Genomic DNA, 21,383 nt, shown 5'->3' with positions numbered 1-21,383 from the left:
AAAATGTTTGATGCAGGCTACAGTGCAGCTATCATTACTTGTAAAAGTTAATTAGATTAGATAAAAGAAATAATTAGATTTGCATTTTTATCCTGGTTTTAAACTTCCAAAGAAGATCACAACAGTGTGCCTGTGGGCAATTAAAACCAGCATACAGCAGTGAAATATAAAGGCAAAAAAGGTCTGTTTTTCCTGGCTAATTCATGATTGAAGATACAATTACAAAATATTTTAAGGGTCTGCTGAAGCTGGGGGCTATTCCTAGACTTCTAAGCTTTGTTTATAACTCTCGCTCTCTTTCAAGGGAGTATCTGATCTGCGTACGCTGCCAATAGATGTATCAAATTGCTTTCAATGGCTTTATTTGGTCCTGTTCAGAGCTTGCTGGAAGGGGGTAAGTTTCATGATCAATAACCAAAAAAAAGTCGGGGAAAATATTCCCTAGTGCCAGAACAGTAGCATTGCAATTGCTTTTTGCTAAATCCAGTTTACAAAGAAGCCTCAGAGAGCGGAACTGAACTGACAATAACTAGATTTCAGCTTGTGCATTTTCAGCAAGCTCACTGCAAGGAGTTTTAACCCATCTCCAAAAGGCAATAAATGAAAGGTTCAGCTATTAATATTGGAGGTCAGTTACATACTTAACGATAAAGCATATCTTTAAATCTATTTCTACTATTATTATCCTAGCAAAAAATTAATTAACCAGGTCAGGGAGGCCATGAAGGCTAATGTGGAATGTAATTATTCCTGATCTTTAGACATGTACTTCACATAAAGAGATAGTCCTTATTCAGCTCACCAGGTACCTGAATTGTCAGTAGTTAATCATGGATAAGAAGAGAGACTCATTGGTTCAGCCTCTTAAGTTTAAGTATAATTCAAATGATTCCTGCTCAAGGACAGTTTAAATAGTTGTAACATTTATGTTACTATTCTTTTTTTGTTTGTTTTTTTACTATCATGGTAATCATGTTCACTCTTTTTGACTGAAACAGAAAAATGCAAAAAATAAGAAACTACAACAGCATAAATGTATAGATTTAAACTAGAAAAAAATATACTATTAGGAATAATTTCTAGTGGCTGAATTAAAACAGAATACTTATGAAAGCAGAGGAAGACAATTTTTCTATGCAATGGAAGTCATACTGATTCAAACAGAAAACGAAATGCTCTACAATGGCATTGAACATAGTACAGAGGAATAAGGTGAAGGGAAATGGATGAAATCAGTTTGGATCAGCTATCACTGTAATACCCATCACAGATTTTTGCAGAATAGCTCAACAGCCGGTGCCCCTTTTAAAGATTTCAGACAAAATATAGGACTCACCCTAAGGAAGCTTCCCCACCACAGGAGGGCAGCCCTCAAACTTTCATCCCTTAAATCCACAGTAGCACCACCACTCCTGTTTGAGGGAAATCCTGGAGCAACATGCTCCAAGCATCAGTGAGATGTAACCCACTCTTTCAGCTGGATATGGTGGGGTCAGAAGTTGTCCCCACGCCTCATTCTGAAAGGACGGAATTCAGCAATGAGGCATTGAATTCTCAGGGATTTCAGGGCCTCGAGTGATTCTCAAGCCTGGAACAGTTCTAGAGATCACAGATGTAAGCCCCTTCCTCCAGTGTAATCTTACCTTCATGATGTACCACCAAATTCTTCCTTTAAACAGCTTTTTTCCTTATTCCTAGAAGTTTTCATTTTCACAGCACAGGCAAAGAGCTATCCTTGAAAAAGTCTCGTTTTGTCCCTTCTACTTTAAGAATGAATACTTTTTATTAAACAAAAAAATGAAATTCCTTAAAATCTGGATCAACCTGGAGACTGATCTGTGAGCTCTTTCTTGCCCTACAGTATTTTCTCAACTTTATTTCCACTAAAAGCAATAATTCCTCTGCACAGCTTTGCTGAACAAAGAACTTAATTTGACATACTAGATTTCCTCCCATTTCTATGGACTCCTCTGCAGGAGAGTGTTTATGAACATTATGAACATTTGAGCTGAAAAGTAATAACACAGTACATTTATCTGAAATTTTTCATTTAAGATTCTGAAAACATTACATTTAAATTGAGGGACAGGAAACAATTTGCCAAATTTCAGATAATCAGAGACAGAACTGAGAACAACTCCAGATTCCTATTCCCTTTAGCCAAGAGACAAAACTGCTTTCCCCAACATGCACACCCTGAAAGTAATACTACCTTCACTTAGAAAACATGAGATGATTAAGCAGAACATTTAATGACTGCAGTACTCTTGAAATACCTATGTTGTTTTCTTATACTAAGCCTGGCTAATGTCCTCTTTGCTCACAGATTGTTGACAAAGTTTTGGATGTAGAACAAGTCTTGAGTAAGGTGCTCCAGTAAATTGTCTTAAGAACAAAATAAACCAAAAATCAACAACTAAATGAAAGTGGGTCTTAAAATGATTAAATAGATGAATAATATACAACACAATGTAAATATTACATAACAAATAATTAGAATTCTCAGTAAATGAACCTAGTAGGTGTCCAGAGAAGGATGTGTTTTATTCAGTATGGATTGTTTCCACTTTTATATGTGGTTGACAGAAATCTCATAAGCCCCATCTGAAGTAATTTCTAATTGTTTAAATGGTTAAATAAACTGGATGCATTTATTCACAGAAATTATTATATAAGAATTAACACTCTACCTCAGAAGATGACAGTGGTACACTGTGTGTCTTGTGATGAAAACGTTGCATCAGCAATGCCCCATTCCTGCATCCTGGAGAACACAGTGTACTTATTTCAAGTAGTTGTGCCATGAATAGGCCCTTGCCCAGATGGAACTGGCACCTGTGCTACTTATATTTTGTAATCTCTTCAAAAGGGGAGTGTCAGGGAAGAGTACTATTGTTTTTCCATGCATACAAAGTATAAATAAGAATCCACACCATTTTATGTAATTGCTGTTTCCTGAAAAGGGTTGCTCAAGAATGTCTTTAAACAAATGCACCTTCTGAATAAAATCAAGAAAGTTCCAAATTCTACTAAGCCCAAAAACTACACTGAGAATGTCAATGTTTATTAGAAAATTGTTTTTTCCCCTCAAGCCTCGGAGAGAGTGATTCACTTCATCTCGCTTCAGATGCCTACACTCTAGGCATCAGCATGCATTTCCTTTATAGTTAATGGAGAGAAACAGCCATTTTAGGGAACAATTCATCTGACATTTTAAATGTCTACTTTAGGACAAGATGAATTGCATCTAAAACTATTCACTCTGCTTCTCTCTGTTCACCATGAAAAATAATCTGGATAATTAGCTGAGACAGAACTTGCACTGCAGTTTCCTGCTTTTGGCAGGATTCCACCCAGGGTCACCAGTGTGACTTCAGTATCAGTACTGAGGTTTCCTGGGAAGATGCTGGGAGGGGACCTGGGAGAACCAGCACAGCACTGAATCTCTCCTCTGCCTCTTCATCCAATCTATAGCTCTGCAGGAGCTACAGGTCTCAACAAACTGCAACATTCATAATCAATTCAAGAGCAACAAACCTATTACAAATTGCATGGGCAACTTAGTAACTAACTTCTCTCCCAAGCAACTCTTGGCCAGCAAACCTGCCACAGAATTAAGAAAGAACAAATAAACAAAGAACTAGTCGGCTCACAAGCAAATGGATTATGTGAGCTGGTGTTTAGCCTAAGAAACAATCTCCTAACAAACTGGTTTTTAGAAATCTTCTCCTAAGTTCAACGTATATTTGAGATGGCATCTGCCCAACATACCCAGGGCTTCATACTGGACTCTACAATGTTCCTTGGGTGATTAGATGCCCACTACCGATGAGGCTAACAAGCTGGGAGAGGAAAGTCCTCACTGCCTCAAATACGCTGATCAGATTCATGTAAATACAAATAAAGAGGCCAAACTATTTAGGAACTATGGAATAAGAGTAGCTTATATTGGCAAGAAATTTGAAACATATATAGGGAAAGACCACCAAGAAATAATCTAGCTCACACGAACAGAACCATCATTAAAACATTTCTTTGTATATATGTCTAGGAAAGGATGGGAATGAAAACTTGTGGAGGGTTCAGCACTGTGTAAGCATAAAACTGTGAGTAAACAAGAAAACAAACCTGCAATCTATTCTAAAATTAATGTGCAGCCTATTCTAAGACCACATTTCCCAGAGTCAGTGGAACGGTAAAGCTACTGGAAAGTATTGAGTGAACTGAAACATAAACTACCTTTGAACTTTTTACTACAGAGCAAGATACTTCCTAGTAAAACATACCCACATTTGCCAAATAGGAACAAAAATTACCTGGTCGGGATTCCTCTGTGTCCAAATTTTTAAAGGAATTTAAAAAATTAGAAATTCCTCATGCAAATAACTGTTCTGTTTAGCAGACTCATCCATGTTTCAGTCTTAGCTTTTACGCCAAGTAAATTTTTTTTAATATGATCCTTTGTTTTCTAAAGCCAGACTTGCAAATACCACTTAGGAGAAGATGGTGTATTTTTTCCTTTCACTATTCTTATGCCTCTCCCATCCTTTATGTACACCTAATATGAACGTGCAGTCTTCCAGTAGACAAAGGCAAAAACGGTGCTTTAAAATTCAATTGTGTCTCTCATCCCAGGTATCAACACATTTATATATGTTAATTAAACTCCTTAAAGTGTAACCGAAACTGAATTACAATATTTGCAAAAGCATTTACAAACATTCCTTTGGGATGAGGGAAGGAAAAACTTCAGTTTTCCATCCAGTAACATGGCAATTGTCTGATTAAGGAAAAAAATCATAGTAGAAGCTTATAGGAAATAATTGGCAGCACAATCATCTGTCAGACCAAACCAAAATATTTAAATCAAAGAGCAGGCCCATGGAAATGCTTTCAAACAAAGTGGGAAGCGAAGAATGTAACACAGTCACATGTAAATAATGCCTCTACCTACATGTCAGTCCCTACCCACATATATTTGCACAAAATTAAACCAGGTTCTGAGTACAAGTACAGATAACTGAATACCTCCAAAACACTGCCAGATCCACAAAGGTTCAGTTACGCCAAAGGCACATGGGACACATATACCTGTGGGTCTTTGTACATGAGCAGACCGGTCACAGGGACTCAGTACTGTCTCAGTGCCTATTATCCTATTCTTTAGATGTTTGCTTCAGTTAATGAAATGGAAAACATTCATCTAACCTTCTTATAAAGCCAATTTCACCTCTGTAGAATAAGGAGTTCTATAAACAATGATTCAGAATCTGCTTTTACTTAGCACAATACAAGTCAAACTGATTGCAGATTTCAGAATTAAATGACAAGATTTAAGAAATAGTTCATAACTTTTAGAAGAAATCTGTGCTTATTAAAGAAAAGCTCTTTCCACCAAAAAGATGTTTGACAATAATTTTCTAAGACACAAGACCCTCCATAAAGAACATCTTTACGGAGGCTTGCTAGTAAAGCAGGTGGCTGCTTTATTTCAGATCCTTCCCTCTCCATAAATGGAATTTAAGTATAATCAGAAGAGAGCAATAAAACACACTGACCTGAATTTGCTGCTGCAGTAGATTGATTTTGTGCTGCTGTTGCAGAAGTTGCTGCTGTTGTCTTGCAATCTGTTAGAAATAAAATTTCTATTAAGTTAAAATAGTAATAATGAAACGTCAATATTTTTGAGGAAAAAATATGTTATTAGTTATTCTTTGTTATATTTTTATTATCATTTAATTTTTTTTTAATGAAGGATGCTGTAGAAGTATCTGCATATGTGACATAAATGTTTTAAATTTATACACAACATAACAATCTAGTTAGCCAGTAAGAAATATGTATTTTAAGCACTTAGGCCTCAACTCTGGAAAGCATAGAAACATGGGCTTAGCTGTGTGCGTGTGAATAATCTCATCACTATTCAACAAAGCATTTAAGCCTGTGGTGATCTTTGACTATGATGCATTACTGTTAGCTACAATGGGAATGAAACACATGCTTAAAATTAAGTGCTTTGCTGAATGGGATGGGATTACTCAGGTGCTTAAGGTTAAACACACATTTTCCTGCTTTGCTGAACTGGAGCCTTAGCTAGTATTTATAGATGTTTCGCTATTCAGCACAAGCTCCTAGGGCAAGCTTCTCTAACTTCACTCACAATGAGCAGCACATTACTTCGCTTGTAAATCTCCAAGTCTTCCTTGGAAGTACACAAGGGTCTCATTCTGTGTAAAAGCAGTACCTCATGCTCAGTAACTTATCCTCAACACAACTCTGTGAAATATGTAGATATTCTTACCCTCATTTGGTAGATTCACTAAGGGATCTGGATGGTTAAGGTTCACTAAATCCCTTCTCTAACATAGATGGAGAGAGGCAAGTGTTCTGGGCAGGGAGCACTAAGAGACTAAGGAGACAGAATCTGTCCCAGACATACCCTCACCCCTCTCACCATGATTGCTACAAACCATCCCAAACCAGTATGCAAGAGCAGAAGGGAAAGAGGATCCTGCCCTCAGACTGCCGAGCTGCTCCCTGCAGTGGTAACACGGAGCTGGGGAACAACTGGACTTCTGCTTTAGGATCACAGAATCATTTTGGTTGGAAAAGACCTTAAGATCGAGTCCAACTGTGCAGCAGACTGGAACAAGGACAAGATTTGTGTTTCCTGGAAACCTCAGTCTCAGCACTTCTGCTACCTTCATTTCTTAAATATAATTTCCCCTCCTATAAATATTTATCTAGAGCAGAGGAACCACATAAAACAGCAAGAAGATGGTGACAAAGGTAGTTTGGTCACTCAAATCCACTGCTTCAGTTTTGGCAAAAACCCTCCTGGTCTCTTTCCCCACTATCTTTTGAGCGTGCTTACTCTTTCTGTTATAAACAGAGAAAGCTAAGTAAAATGTTTTAATGATAAAAAAATTACAGAACTGCAGCAAGGTTGATTTGGAAATAAACAATCACATAGTTTTACTGCAAACTGTTCAGATTAACTCCTAAGGAATCTGCAGTTACATATTAACAGCTTGTAATTGTGCACACACAGAGATAAAGTCTGTCATTTATTCCATCTCTCACTTTGTCACCTGGAAATAGCTCTGCCATTTTTTTCATGGCTAGAGTTAAAATTTGCTTTTGACAAAATTCATACATATTTTAAGTCTTGCATATGACCTCAAAGAGACAAATTGAGGTCTATGAGACTCTGGGACTGGATCAAGGTAAATTGCCACACAGAAGAGGAATTAAGCAACTATCATAGCCTACTACTCCATTTATAAGCCTGACGTTCAAATATTTCTGGGTCTATCTCCCAGTAAAGTCAATAAAAATACGGTGAATGAAGACTGAAGAAGCAGGCTCTGGACTGCTAGTGATAAAGGTAGTTCAAACAGCCAGCAGCATGCGTGTCCAGGTAACCCTGGGGCAGCTCCTAGCTCCTCAGGTCCTTTCTTGTTATATCACTCGTCAGCAGCAGTGCCTATGCTTGGAAACGCAACTCTAATGGTAACTGTCCTACAGAGAGTAGTTTAAAACCTGTATGAGTGCTTGAGTTACTGTTTCTAATGGGTAACACACCAATTGTGCTATTCCATCTTCTAAGTGTAGTGCTTGTCACTAAATATAAGATCTGTCGGGTTTATGTCTATGTTGTCCCTCCTGCCAAAATCTCAGTGAAGGTAACAGAAAGATTATCGTGATAGTCAGCTTCAGAAAAAAAAAATCTGTAATTTCGCATCAAAATCAGATACTGCATGAAGCTGCGTCAGGGGTCATAGAATTATAGAATAGTTCAAGTTGGAAAGGACCTTCAAAGGTCATCTAGTCCAACCCCCCTGCAATGAGCAGGGACATCTCCAACTAGAGCAGGTTGCTCAGAACCTCATCCAGCCTGACTGTGAATGTTTCCAAGGATGGGGCATCTAACACTTCTCTGGGCAACCTCTTCTAGTATTTTACCACTCTCAAAATACTTAATTCCTTCTGAGTGCTTTATCTTTTTTCATAGACACACAGTATCTGATGTTGGTAAGCTATAGCCAAGGCAAGGATGAGATCTTTTTTTATATGTCCAAAGGCACTGATTTGCCAGAGTTCAGACTGCCTGTGAACAGCTTTTTGTACCTCTGTGGACAATATAGTACCATTTGAATAGGCATTTCCTGATGAAAAACAGAAATATACCAGGAAGCATCTAATGTCAATGGTTCCTCTTAGACGGAACAGTACTGTGATAGAAAATGTATCCAATACCCTGCAATGCAATTACCATAGCATAGTCTTGATGTATAGGCTTGACACAGTAAAGTAGGGTGCACAAGCACCATGTGGCTCAAATTCTGAATTTTATTTGCCTATCGGTTGAGCTACATGCTCGCTTCATTGAGCATGACAACCTAGTTTTAAGTGTCATTTAATTTTCATTTTGAAATATAATTACAAAGTGTTCACTGTAAGATATCACTCGTCTGCAAATGTGTCAAGATTAATTTGTGCTAGCTTATTCACAAGTGTCAATAGTTAATTACTGTGTCATCTCTGGATGGCTAAATGACATTCTAACTTCTGATTTTTTACAGTGTTCCTTTATGTTATTTTCCATTAGAGGATGAGTCCATATCCCTACATGTGGGCAAATACTCAAGCACATAAAATACCAGACGTCACAACTCATTAAAATCAACAGAGCATATATTGCTGTATATATCCTATAAAATACATTTAACTGAAAAGATAATTCTAGTAATAATGTCAGATTCCTAAAAACCACTCATTAATTTGGATCTGTCTGATCTAATGCCTAGGGGACTAGTGTATGGGATCACTGTTGTTACACTTTTGTACAATGAGAAAAGTACAGCTCTTTGGACAAATGCACCTTTACAAAAATTTAAAACAAAAAAGTCAGACCTTACTCATAGAAGGTATTTGAAGGTTTGAGGCTGCTTAAGGTTTCTGGTTCAATTATTTTCTTTCCAAAAAGGTGAGGAATTAAATAATGGCTATAGTCTGGCTTATTTGTAACTCCCAAAATCACATCTCAGGGCAAGAAACAAGAACTGTGAAATCTATTAAATGCCATTGATTCTAGGAAATAAATAGTTTGGGGTTTTTTTCCCTCAGGATCCAAAAAGATTTCCTCTTTCTGGAAACAGATGTAATTTCTGAAGATATTTAAGCTCTTTTATCAAAAGATGAAAGGAAACACCAAGCAGGACAGTGTTTATGATAAGCATTCTGCATGAAACATTTTCACAGGTTTCTTTCTTGGAGCCTCACCTGTTCTTGCTGTTGGCGAGCAAGGTCCATTTGCTGCCGTTGTTTTTCAATTTGTGAGGCTGCCAGCTTTTTCTGTTCATCGTGGGCAGCCAGGAGCTGCTCCCGTAAGCTGATCAGCTGGGTGATCATAGTAGAGAGCTGTCGCTCTTTTTCTGCCAGGCTTTCTGGTGTACCTAAATGTGCAGGAAAGATGTACTGTAAATATGAGACAGACAATAGTTACCAAGCGATATTCACAAAGAAAATGGCTGAATCACCAACATGTTTATTTCAAGTGGCAGCTTGAATATGTATGATACTAAGAGACCCCCAAAAGAAGCTTTGCTGTGCTCTAAGCAGTGGAGAATATAATAAAACTTGGAGCAGAAAAGATATAGACCATTTCTTTTTTTCTGACAGGAGTAATTAACAATGCACTGTGTACAAATCCCTATAACTTTTCCATCTAAATCTGCCAAGTGTGATAAATACATTCACAGTTTATTAGACATCATTTTCCCTCACTATATATATTTTGTTGTTTTTTTCACCCAAGTATGTAAAAATGCTTAAAAAAAAAAAAAATGCTGTTCAGTGGAAGAAGAAATTTAATAGTTTATTGATCATTTCTCTAAAATACCCATATATCTGGTAGGTCACTTGGGTAAATGTAATCTTTGGTTATGGAATGCATATTAAAAATGTGCTCTACTTGTCCCTAAGAGAAATGGCTAACCTGAGAAAATGGCTTAAAAATTTTCATTTAACTTTCAAAGTTTACTCTACAGAGGGTACTTAATTAATATGAAACTACGGTACATTTATTCTTTGCCTTAATGATGCTTAATGGCCTGTTTATAGGAAGATTGCATGGGTCTCCTAAGTAGAGACTACAGGGTCCTTTTGCAAATCTATGCAAAAATATCCCATCCTACATATGAACATATTACTCTGTCACAAACAGCAATGTCAGCTCCAAATTTGAGCCATACACTGAATTTCCTTGTGTGAGCACCTCAGACCCACAGCTCTATAAGAGGTAATATAATTAGAGTAGGGTAGCAGTTCAGGAATATTGGAAGAGCATCTGAAAGTGGTTTACAGTTGCGAGTCAGATAAATGAAGCAATTTTTTGTTGTACTGGAAAACTGAGAGAGAAGAAGTGAACCAAATCAAGAACTAGTCAGGTCTGTAATCTGTCACAATGATATGAGAAGTTGCACGCAAGAGAGGATATTCACATCTTTCCTTTCCTCCATTCACAATAGAAGACTGTGATAAAGAAGCCACGGGACTTTTGAAGAGGAAGAAAATGTGTGAGGAACAGGACCTGGGAGGGAATGGAGAAACTGTCACCAAAATTATGACTCCACCTTCTTCCCAGAAATAAGATGGATATCTTCTAGGGAAGAGAAGAAAGAGGTTGACAGGTTTCATAAGGAGAGGGAAGACAAAACAGACTCCTGCCAAGCTGGCCTCAAACCCAAGATGCTCTACTACTTACATAGTGCTATGACGTGATAAATATTATTCTTAAACAGAATTTCATTTGCAAAAGCAGCACACAAGAAAAGCTCTGTCTACAATTGCATTCTAGGGAATAAGAAACTGCATGGCTTAAGTCATGCACTCTTAACACCGCAAGCTCCCAAATACAAAGGGTACACTTTTTTTGTACATTTCTTAATTGCATTTAACAAGAAAAAGAACTGAAAATATTCACTTTCTTAGCCACTATTACCAATCTTAGTTTTAAAAGAGTCTGCAACAAAGTGATCTTTCAGTACCCTGCAGTGCCAAATTTTAATTCAGTATATATGTGACACAGGTCTCCAGACAAGGAAGAATGAGTAACTCCTGTTGTAGCAGAAATTTTAGAAATGGTTATCAGTGTTCTTAGTCACAAGAAGTATGGTGGATGCATGAACTTAAAGCTGAAGGACACTCTACTGTTCAAACTAACCCACTGTAAAACTTTAGTGTGATATGCACGACTGAAGCAATAAAAGAATTCTGTGCAAAAAAACTGTTTCAAAATAACAACAAAAATTTTTGAAAGTAAGCTTAGGTGGGTATGTAACCATGAAAATGTCTGCACTGCCTTGCCAGGATCCATTAGCTTGTGCTGAGCTCCACACTGTTGACACCAGTTCAATTATGTGCAGCTTCAGTATAGACTTAACCTAACTCTCTTAAACTGTATTATACAGTCTTGAAGATTTTTCACCATGAATCAAAGGTTATTTAGGTGCTTTTGAATACATTATCGTATACTGAAATTCATTCTCATGGAGGAAAGACTGTTCTGCCAAAGAAAAACTCCCTTGCCCATCATGACTAAAAGAGATCAACCACTGCACCTATTTTAGAAAGGCAATGGGAAGAAACCCGCTGCCTCAAATGATACTGACTGCCATGCATGGCCACCTGGGAAACCACAGCTTGAGACCTGCACATCTGTCAGGCAGCTTTGGCATTGTAATGCAGGCCTCTGATCTTACAGTCATAAAATATTTTACACACCCAAAGCAGATATTAATCTCCTATTCCATTCCCACGTTATTCTGTATATTTTGTACTTGCTTCATAATGTAAGTAGAAAGCTACAACAAAAAGTGCCTGCTAAAGCCACAAAATTTGATTGTTTTGCTATGATTAGTTAGAACCATTTGATAAGGTTGCAGTAAATTTATAAGGTCATTTCTTCTTCTTCTATAGAATAGCAGGAAGAAGTAACTGTTCTTATTCAGGAATTCAAATTCATAGTAATTGTTTTTCTTTCCTTCCCCTCACCCCCAGAGAAGCACATCTGAAACGAATGACCCCATTTAAAGTACTCTACTCTTTAATTTGTGCTATGCTATGTAATCCAACAACAGAATAGAACTGATGACCACAAAATGCACAGTGTGCTCCTGGAGAATAAGGAGACCTCCATGAAGCTGCAAGACACCTAACTGAACACTGCTCAATACAAGAAAAAGCACAAATGCAGAATGCTGTTGTATGAACAGCTGAGGGAGAGGTATAATTTAATTTTAGAGTGGAAAATCCCAACCATTATTTCACAGTTTAAATATCAATAAAAACCAACTTGCTCAGAATGCAGACCAGATTGAGCTGATTGGGTTGGGCCAAGAGAGGTCATCAGTAGCTGTGTGCCATCATCATCTGTTTTACATCCACTTACTGCAGCAAGCAATGAGATTCCTAAACTCATTACCAGTAAATAAACCACTTCTGCTGACTACAAATGTCTATAAATAAAATAAAAAATATAGCTATCTGTAAAATGTATTTGCCATAAATACAGATAAAACAAAAAAAGCTTTGTAAAAAATATACAGTATATATGCCAGCTTCCATAAAATATTATATATCACAGCTCACTTTCTGTTCTAATCCTATTCTCTTACTCCGAAGACAGCAGTGCATTTTTTTTTTCCATGGGGTCTTCCTTATCCCCAAAACACATCTGTCTTGAGTTTCTCTCAGATTTGTCAGGTGGATCAGTGCTCCCCAGGGCCTGCTCCATCTGAAGTATTTTAATTTGACTAAACACCTGATTTATTTTATCTCTCCGATGAGAAAGGCAGTTTGTCTTAATAGAGCCTGTCAGCCTACAGTCCCATTCACAGCAATTTACAGGCAGCCAGGGATGCTGGAAAAGAAGAGTGCTGTGATTCTGTATTTTATCCTCCTCCAGAAAGCACCTAAAAGCAGCTATTCACTGCTACTGCATGTGGCATTTTAGAACTGAATTAGCTTTTTATTCAAGTAACTACACTTGTTGTGAATAGCTTATCTGTAAAATTGCTACATTCACTACTGATTTTATTAACCTTTGGCTCTATCACAAAATGGTCTTCAGTTAGGAAAGACCTTTAAAATTGACACATTTTTCTTAGGGGCCTTTATTTCAGTGACTTCAGATATAGTGAATTTGATCCATTAACTCCCTTTACCAGCAGTATTTTAAATTTTGAGTGTTGGTGGGAAGTCGATAGTGTTTAAGAACTTCTTTTTAAAATTAAAATATAACAGTAAGTCTCATCAAAAGTTCAGAAAAAATACTGGGTTTTTTTTTAATAGTTCTTTGGTTATATATTCTTGCTTTTGTGATTATAATCATAAGCTGAGAAAAATAATTTCATTGTAGCAATATCTTAATTTTTCCTTGTGTGCTTATTGTTTTACCCTTTTTTTTTGTATGCTTTTGAGCACAAATTGAGATAAAATGGTCAAATTGAACAGAACTAAGGCATCAAAGAGAACTTTTGAGAAATTCTGGTCATAGGTCAATCTAACCAGGAGTGAGAAAATAAAAAGTAGCTATAAATCTGCTGAAAAAGAGGGAAGAGTTCAACTTGTGGTCCAAAATTACATTTAGAAAGAATTCTGCTTGTGGCAAAACCCTTCTTTTGAAACCCACCACAATACTACATAAATTCCAGTACACAAAGTAATAGAAACATCTTCATTAATCTTCTCATGAATTTAATAAAAATCATAAACATCATTTTGTATTTTATCTACCCAGATTTCTTTAAGCACTGGAAAAAAATTATAACTATAGCTCCTATAGCAACCTCTGGTTTACCACCTTACAAAACTTCTATTACCTCCTACTACATATTTAGTCTATATACAGATGTAGCTGCATGTCAACAAATACAGGAGGGTTTTCAATGTTAAATTTGGAACTGTCCTTGTAGCAAGTTGTCATGAGATAGAGGCAGAGTAATAACTGCTGGTAAGGAAAAAAAAATGTGAAGGAATAACAAAAAATAGACCCCTAGACTTTCATAGTATAATTTAAACTAATCTCTTTCACACTCACCAGAAGAAAACAAGATAAAAGCACGTATTCTATCGAATAAGTAAAAGACAAAATACTGGAGTCATAAATAAGCCAAAATTTATAGGAATGATCCAAAGCTTGCTGAAGTCGGATTCTTAGCTGCGACACAGAATTACTGTGGGTTCTTGAATGTGCTTGCCTTAGTTTCCCAACATGTACACAGAGTAAAACACTACCAGTCAGAGGGGTTTATGTCTGGTTAGTTAATTCGTCTGAAGTGCTTTGAGATCTTTGCATGGAATCTCTACACAGCTGCAAAGTATTATTGGTTCTCTTGAATTCTGTGATTAGTGAAAGCATGACAAATATCATCCGTGTTTATGCACTGCATCTAAACTAACTTTTGCCCCATATACTTACAGGAAATACAAATTAATACATCACAAATGATTAGTCCTGTTATGTTTTCAGAATAAACACATAGTGTGACTTTTATGAAATCAAGAGACTGTAATGCAAGAAAGAATTGTGGACTTTGCCAGAAACTAAGAGGGGCTTTAAATCACATAACTGCAGCTCCAAAGTATCATCAACCAAAGCAATTAAACCAACAATCAAAACTTATTTTGAATAATGTTAAGCAAGTTCAGCATTTAATTTTTTCTTTTTAAAAAAGAGCTTTTATGAATCAATTCCTCTGATAGTTTTGTTGTTTTGTTTTGGTTTTTTTTAATGGACATTGTTTGAAAAGAAAGTAAAAACACAATGCTAGACATAAAAGAAAGTGTATTTGATCTTAGCTGCCCGGAGATAACCTGGTTAAACCATTCTGTCTAACACGGCAGTCTGCAGCACACATCAGATAGGCTGTGATGTCTCTACTTCACAGGCTCTGTCCAGCATTTAGCATTTACCCTTTTTTGATTGGGTCACCTTTTAAATGCCACAAAATAGGGCAGCAAAAGTCAACAAAAATAAACAGGGAAAACAGAAGAAAGTAACAATCTAATGGAAGGGCTTCGGAGATAAAAGTCACTTTGTGAGGGCTGCCTGACTAAGGAGCCCCCTTGCCATTGCAATAGCATCTAATTTGAGTTCTAACTCCAACAGCAGTTTAAAAAGCTTTCCACTCTAAAGGGCCCCAAGTGCATCATAAAGATAAAGCATTTCAGTAGAAAACAGCCACAAAGACCTCTGTTATCTTGTCAGTCTTTGGTTACAACAGCTGAACCAATATGACTAAGTTCTGAATGACTTTTTTTCCCCCCTTCTTTTTATAACACTTGAATACTGAAATTTCTTTATTTCATGATCAGTTAGCAATTGTTGATGTTCCCATATGCTACTGTCCAGTCCTTAGTCAATAAAAAGTTTTATAAATGCTTCCATTGTGCTTTGTAGCATCCCAGTGCAGAAGGCAGCACAGCAAACATGTCCAGCATGCAAACCACACTGGACAGCTTCCCTTGTGAAGGTGTTAGAATCCCCCCTCCTTATGTCTCAAAATGATTCTGAGTTTTAAGCTTGGAGCAAGGAAAAATTAATACCCTAGACCCATAAACACTAACAGGAATTAATATCAGGAACTACTGAAAACATTCTGTAGAGCAAAATCTGTTAGATTAAAAAAAAAAAAAAAGAAAAAAGCAAAAAAAAAAGCTTAAGTTAGCTAAGCTTATGAGAAGGATGAAAATGCTTTACTGACAATCTGCAGGATTCACCCTTGTTTCACATATACTAAACCTTGGATGCTTAAGCCATTTCTTAGGTGGGAACAATTTTAAACTAACATGATTTGGAGGAGAGTTTTAATACAATCCTAAACTTATCATAGGACGGACTGTCTTTCCCACACTAGCCATAAAATTGCAGGTAGCCGAGTGGCAATGAAATTACCTGGGTAAGGCCATGCTGACCCTTCATGTTCCCATGTCAGTATGGCCACAGCCAGGTGAGGGAGAGGGCAGAGAGCCAGGACTGCGGGGCTCACTGCACCTCCGTCACCACAGCCACTGCGCTGGCTCTGTGCTGCTGGCATGTCCCACAGCAATCATCAGGGCCCTGCACTCTCCATCCTTTAGCTTGGATCATACTGAGGTTTTCATCCTGTCCACGCATATGGGGAGACAGTACCCGTGCAAAAGAGTGATCCACATCCAGACCTCTCCCTGACACTGAGCTGGGCTAGAGACAGGAGCCTGTGGGCCTAAGTGCCCTCACAGGTCCTTACTTTATCATTGCACCTCTGAGTGCTCAGGATCGACTGTGCCCTATTCAATCATTTAGTGTCACACTCAGTTGTTTTTTCCCTTCTCAAAAGAATTGGAAGGATTTATCCCTTCCTCAGACTTCACAAATCATAGAAAATTTTATTTTGCGTTACAAACAAATTTAGTTACAGGAATGTATATAGTAATCCAGCTGATTATTTCCCCTAAAGATTTGTCATTATCGGATGGCAACTAAGGCAGACTTACCTGCCTTAGCATTCCCCAGCAAATGCTTGTATCTCAGATTTGCTCCTGCAAATAGCCACCTCTTCTGAGGTTTCTTTCATGGCCTTTAGCATTTTTTTATCTCATGTATTTGCTGGACTTTTTGTTCTTTTGTTGTTTCTTAGCAATTCTCAAGTGTTTCCTGGGGAATATCTTACATTCAAAGGCTTTCTTCCTCGACTGTTTTTCTCAACAGTTCTAACCAAAGTAAATTAATACATTCAAAAGAAAGGACACTGCAATGACCCAATCAACATAAACTATTCACAAGTTATTGCCAAACATCTCCAAAACTATCAAAGTGATCTGCCAGGCAGAGGATTGGATTGAGTAGTCCCTGGTCAGCTCATGGAGCAGCACAATGATACGTCGCCCCATTTTTAGGGATATGGTGAATCCACAGTTGAGTCCTAAAATGTAATCCATGTCAGGAATGTAGGAAAGAATGTGATGTTAGCCAGAGCTTCAGCCTCCCCCTCCTCCAAACCCGCGCTCAGCAAAAAAACAGAATTCCAACAAATCTCTTGGACTCTTTATTTTCTTTAACACACATGAAAAGAAGAACTGTATCTGACACAAGCCTTGGAGGACTTTAACTGTGTTTCGAGATTTTGTTACTATCGCTTACATAAAATCCTACTTTGGTATTGTTTGCTTTATACATATATATATACATATATATGTAAATTTCAAAAATACTTGTCACCTTACCTTCTAAATAATACTAGAAGTACATATTAAGTGTTAATTTATGCATGTGCATGTGGAAGAAAGAAGATGACAATTTTTTAATAAATTATTCCTAGGGTTTTTCAGCAGTCAGTACGGATTCATTTACTAATGCTTTAGTGCTTCCATTGGCTTTAGAAATGTTTCATACATACTTAATACGAGCTGTTCAGACTCTATGTGTGAGAAATGTGATAATACTGGGTATAAACAGAGAAATACATATTATACATTGCCACTAAAATCTCACAGCCAACCTGTTTTTGCTGAATTAGAATATAATGATATAGCAGAGGCCACAGGCTATGAGTAATCTGTACAGTGATACAAACACTAAAATATGACGTAAAGAGAAAAGAAAAATGAGTAGTTTTAGTCTGTTAACTAAGAAGAATGTATGACAGGGCATAGCACACCAAAATAAACATGGTGGTGTTATACAGACAGCAAAATTTGTGTTATTAAAAATTACAAACAAGAGAGGAGGAAAGACGGTCCGTCCATTTAAGGTACTTACTCTGGACTTGAGAGAGCTGAAAAAATATCCTGACCTGCAGTTCCAGTTTTTCCCATTTAAATACAATGACAGAACTTCCCTACCTTGGGGAGGATGTTACTCTGAGGACAGGAATAATAAAGATTCCAAACTGTGTTTGTAGGCCATAAAATAGAAGGAAATGGTATACTAAAATATAAAAAATCCAAAGGATAAAGCAGGTATTGAATGTGAAAAGAGTTGACAAGCAGAAAAAAAAAAACCTAACCATGAAGTAATTATATAACAGTTCATCTTCTGTAAAAACTACGCTGAGATGCCAGAAACTGCCAGAAATACTTAAATGTCACAGCAGGAACAAACTTTTGGGAACCTTCTCTGTACAAACATCACCACACAGATCATGTTTACCAGCTTGTTGTTGTTTTCTTTTCGTGGATGTTAATATCTTAAGTTAAAATGGCACGAGATTGGTTCACCTTTTCATATCAAAGAACACACACTAAGCATAAAAACCAACAGCAAGCCAAGGTTATGTCTTGCTCAAGGAGAGGAGAAAATAATTTTTAAAAATGTTTCAAAGTTAAATTCTGTAACTTTTCTCATTTACAAAGGCTGTACAACTAATTCCAACCCAATTGTCCTATAATGCTTTCAGGTCTCACATAATAAAACAGGGAAGTCTCCTAGTGCAATGAAGAGAACCGAAGTTTTTCCTTCTAAGACAGGACAAAAGCACTAAATACCAGAAAAAATCAAGTCTCTCAATAGCAACAATGTTCACAGTGCTGGTAGCTTCTTCATTACACTTTAACTCAACACCTCAGCAGGCCTAATTCTCAGTTTGCATTATTTACACATACATGTAGACCCAGAAACTTCAGTAGAAATACCCTTTATTTACAACAGTGTGAGAACCGATGTGCATGTTCCCATAAACACTAAGTGAAGCCAGTTGTTCACTTTCCCTATTATTTCATCTCTGAACCTGACTCAAAACACACAGATTCTTTCACCAGTTTTGGCTGAATTTTGTCATTCTCAGCGGACACATAGCAGACACACCAAAGAGAAGTGCAAAATATCTCATCGTTGAACATTACAGAATAATGTTCTTAACGACACTCTATCTCTCTGTATCTACCTCTGCTAGGTATGCAAAATGTTAGTAAACAAGCCTATATACACATATATCCTATAGTAAAATCTCAGTTTTAGCTCTGAGACTGCTTTGTCCCAACAGCATTGTTTGATGTACAAAACCGTACATAGTATTAGAAATTTTAAATGCACTTTCTTATTCAATTCTTACCTCTCTCCATGAGCAGCTTATGGCTTAATGTGAAACTACAGATATGAAACTGAGACTGAGCTGCTTACACAGAGAAATACTGCCCCACATTTCACTCTAGCTAAACATTTCGCTTTCTGAATAATTCTTTCAATTTTTTTTTTCTCTTCTGATTCATAGAATTTACTGAACGGAGTTCTGCTGCACTAGCAGTGTCACAATATCATAATTTAGTTAAATAATAGCTTAGATATTTGAAATCAATGGAAAATCCCTACCCTTCATTTCCAGAAAATAAGAAAAATATTTTTGTTCTAGATGAACATTTGCACCCGTGCCTTGATATGGAGGAATAGATGGTCGGACATACGAATGACGAGCCATTGCTAATATTCATATAAAACACTGTAGTAAAAGGCATAAGATACTTTGTTGTAACTTTCTGCTTTAGATGTTAAACGATATTTCATTTTGCTTCTATACAATCACAGGTAGCACCTGATCTGGAATTACAAGGTTGAGAGTCACGACTGAGAGTCTGAAGCAAGCAGGATCTTATCAACTAACATGAAGAGATTAGGAATCTGCTGGAGAAAAACATGTAAATGGGGAATTCAGGACTGATTTTGAAATTGCTCCATTTCATTGATTGTTCTTTCATAAGAGCGTACAGCTGGATAAAAATCGTTTTGTTTCCATTTTAACTTTAACAAGTGATTTCTGCATACTATGATACTCTTCAAAATGAATCTTATTTTTTTATTATGTAAACATGACACAAATCCAAGTGATCTATACAATTTTTCATTATTTTTAAACTAGTATTTCTTCCTGTTGCAGTGCAAGTGCAAAAAAGCACTTGTTTGGAAGGAAAAGCTCTCCAATTAAAAATTGTATCATCAATCACAAGGATGAACTGAATATCTGTTCTATCTAATCTTATTCTGGAAAGAGAATTGTATATGTACATGCATAAAAATGACTGGAAGGAAGCTGAGTTTGGAGGAAGTTAGTTTAATATCTTATTTGATGAGTATAGCTTGTATGAAAGCGATGACATTAATTTCCCTGTAAAACAAGACTTAGAGTTACTTGTGATTTTGTTAGCTGATATTTTTTCTTCATAAAGAAGTTCATGATGTAAAAGAAGCTTTTGCTTTTTTATGCTGTCTTCTCACATTGTCTAAACTACAGATTATTAATGAAAGATTAAAAAAAATCATTTGTTTCAGTTAAGTTTTCCATTTTAAAAAGCGAGCTACAGAAAAGGAGATTTTTAATATTTTTTTTTTTCTGCTTTTTGTTACAGTATTTGCAGAAATAACATGAATCTTCTCTTTAAATACTGGGGAATACCTTACACTGTAATGTCTATAAATACATACATGGGGCGATGGTGAGACAACGTGAAGTCCCTCTAACTTGTATGTGTACTCCAGCAGCTGGACATGTGCAAAACAGGTGAAAAAATATATAAACACTGTATCTTCTCCTGTGGGGTGAGGAGGATGATGTGCTGCCTTATATTGAACATCAGCATCTATGTACTAAGAAGGTCTATGTGAACAAGGACAGGAATTAATACTTTTATCTATGGGTGCAAGAAGGGAAGAGATCCTTTCCATAGGTGCCACTGCAGCTTTTTCATCAAAAAGGCTAATTGAATTACATATTAAGATTCAATTATTGGAGTTCATTTGCCTCAAAGCTAGCACTGAGGAATCCACTCCAAAACACTCTAGGAATCTTGCCTCTTTTCCTATACTCAAAATCGTAACCCAAATGCATTTCTTCTGCTGCATCCAGAATGCACAATATACACAAGAGAGGAGACATGCCCTTGTGAAACATGCTCTGACTTATGATGTCTTGCAGTTACTTTTTATATCTTGTTAAATAAGTTGCTTCCATGAGTTTTTAGTTAGTAGTTATTAGCTACACCACACAGAAATGTCTAAATATAAATATGAGGAGTATTAGTACTGCAAGATTTATATACTTTAAATATAAATTTTAATTTTGATCTTAATTACATGTTCATCTTTCATGTCTTACAAATACAAACAAGTATATCAATGAAAAACTTACATTTGCCTCTGAAGATTTTTATTGCCTCTGGTGATAAGTAATGAAGAAGCAAAGTTTATTGCAAAACAAGGACATTAGCATAGCCTGTCTGTCATGGAAGCTCTAAAGAAGAAACTTCCTACTTCATCAGAGAAGAGACGATTTAGTCAAAAGCCTTTGATATGTATGGAAAAGCAACAACATTTTATACATTTAAAATGTGCCCACAGAAGTCAGTTG

The 21,383-nt window shown here is 36.7% G+C and overlaps 1 protein-coding gene across 10 annotated transcripts in view; it reads right to left on the bottom strand.

Annotated features, from left to right (window-relative positions):
- SOX6 (SRY-box transcription factor 6) overlaps positions 1–21,383 on the bottom strand; it is a 375,115-nt gene that overhangs the window by 141,025 nt on the left and 212,707 nt on the right. For all 10 annotated transcript variants that reach the window (XM_080344873.1, XM_080344876.1, XM_080344872.1 and 7 more), the window contains 2 exons: positions 9,286–9,458; positions 5,559–5,627 (listed from right to left, as the gene is read on the bottom strand). In XM_080344873.1, the coding sequence (XP_080200999.1) occupies positions 5,559–5,627; positions 9,286–9,458 (242 nt within the window). The remainder of the gene's footprint in view (positions 1–5,558; positions 5,628–9,285; positions 9,459–21,383) is intronic.

The sequence above is a fragment of the Nesoenas mayeri genome (genome assembly GCF_963082525.1).
Source record: "Nesoenas mayeri genome assembly, chromosome: 5".
Classification (NCBI taxonomy): Eukaryota; Metazoa; Chordata; class Aves; order Columbiformes; family Columbidae; genus Nesoenas; species Nesoenas mayeri.
This window is presented reverse-complemented; position numbering and strand designations above follow the sequence as displayed.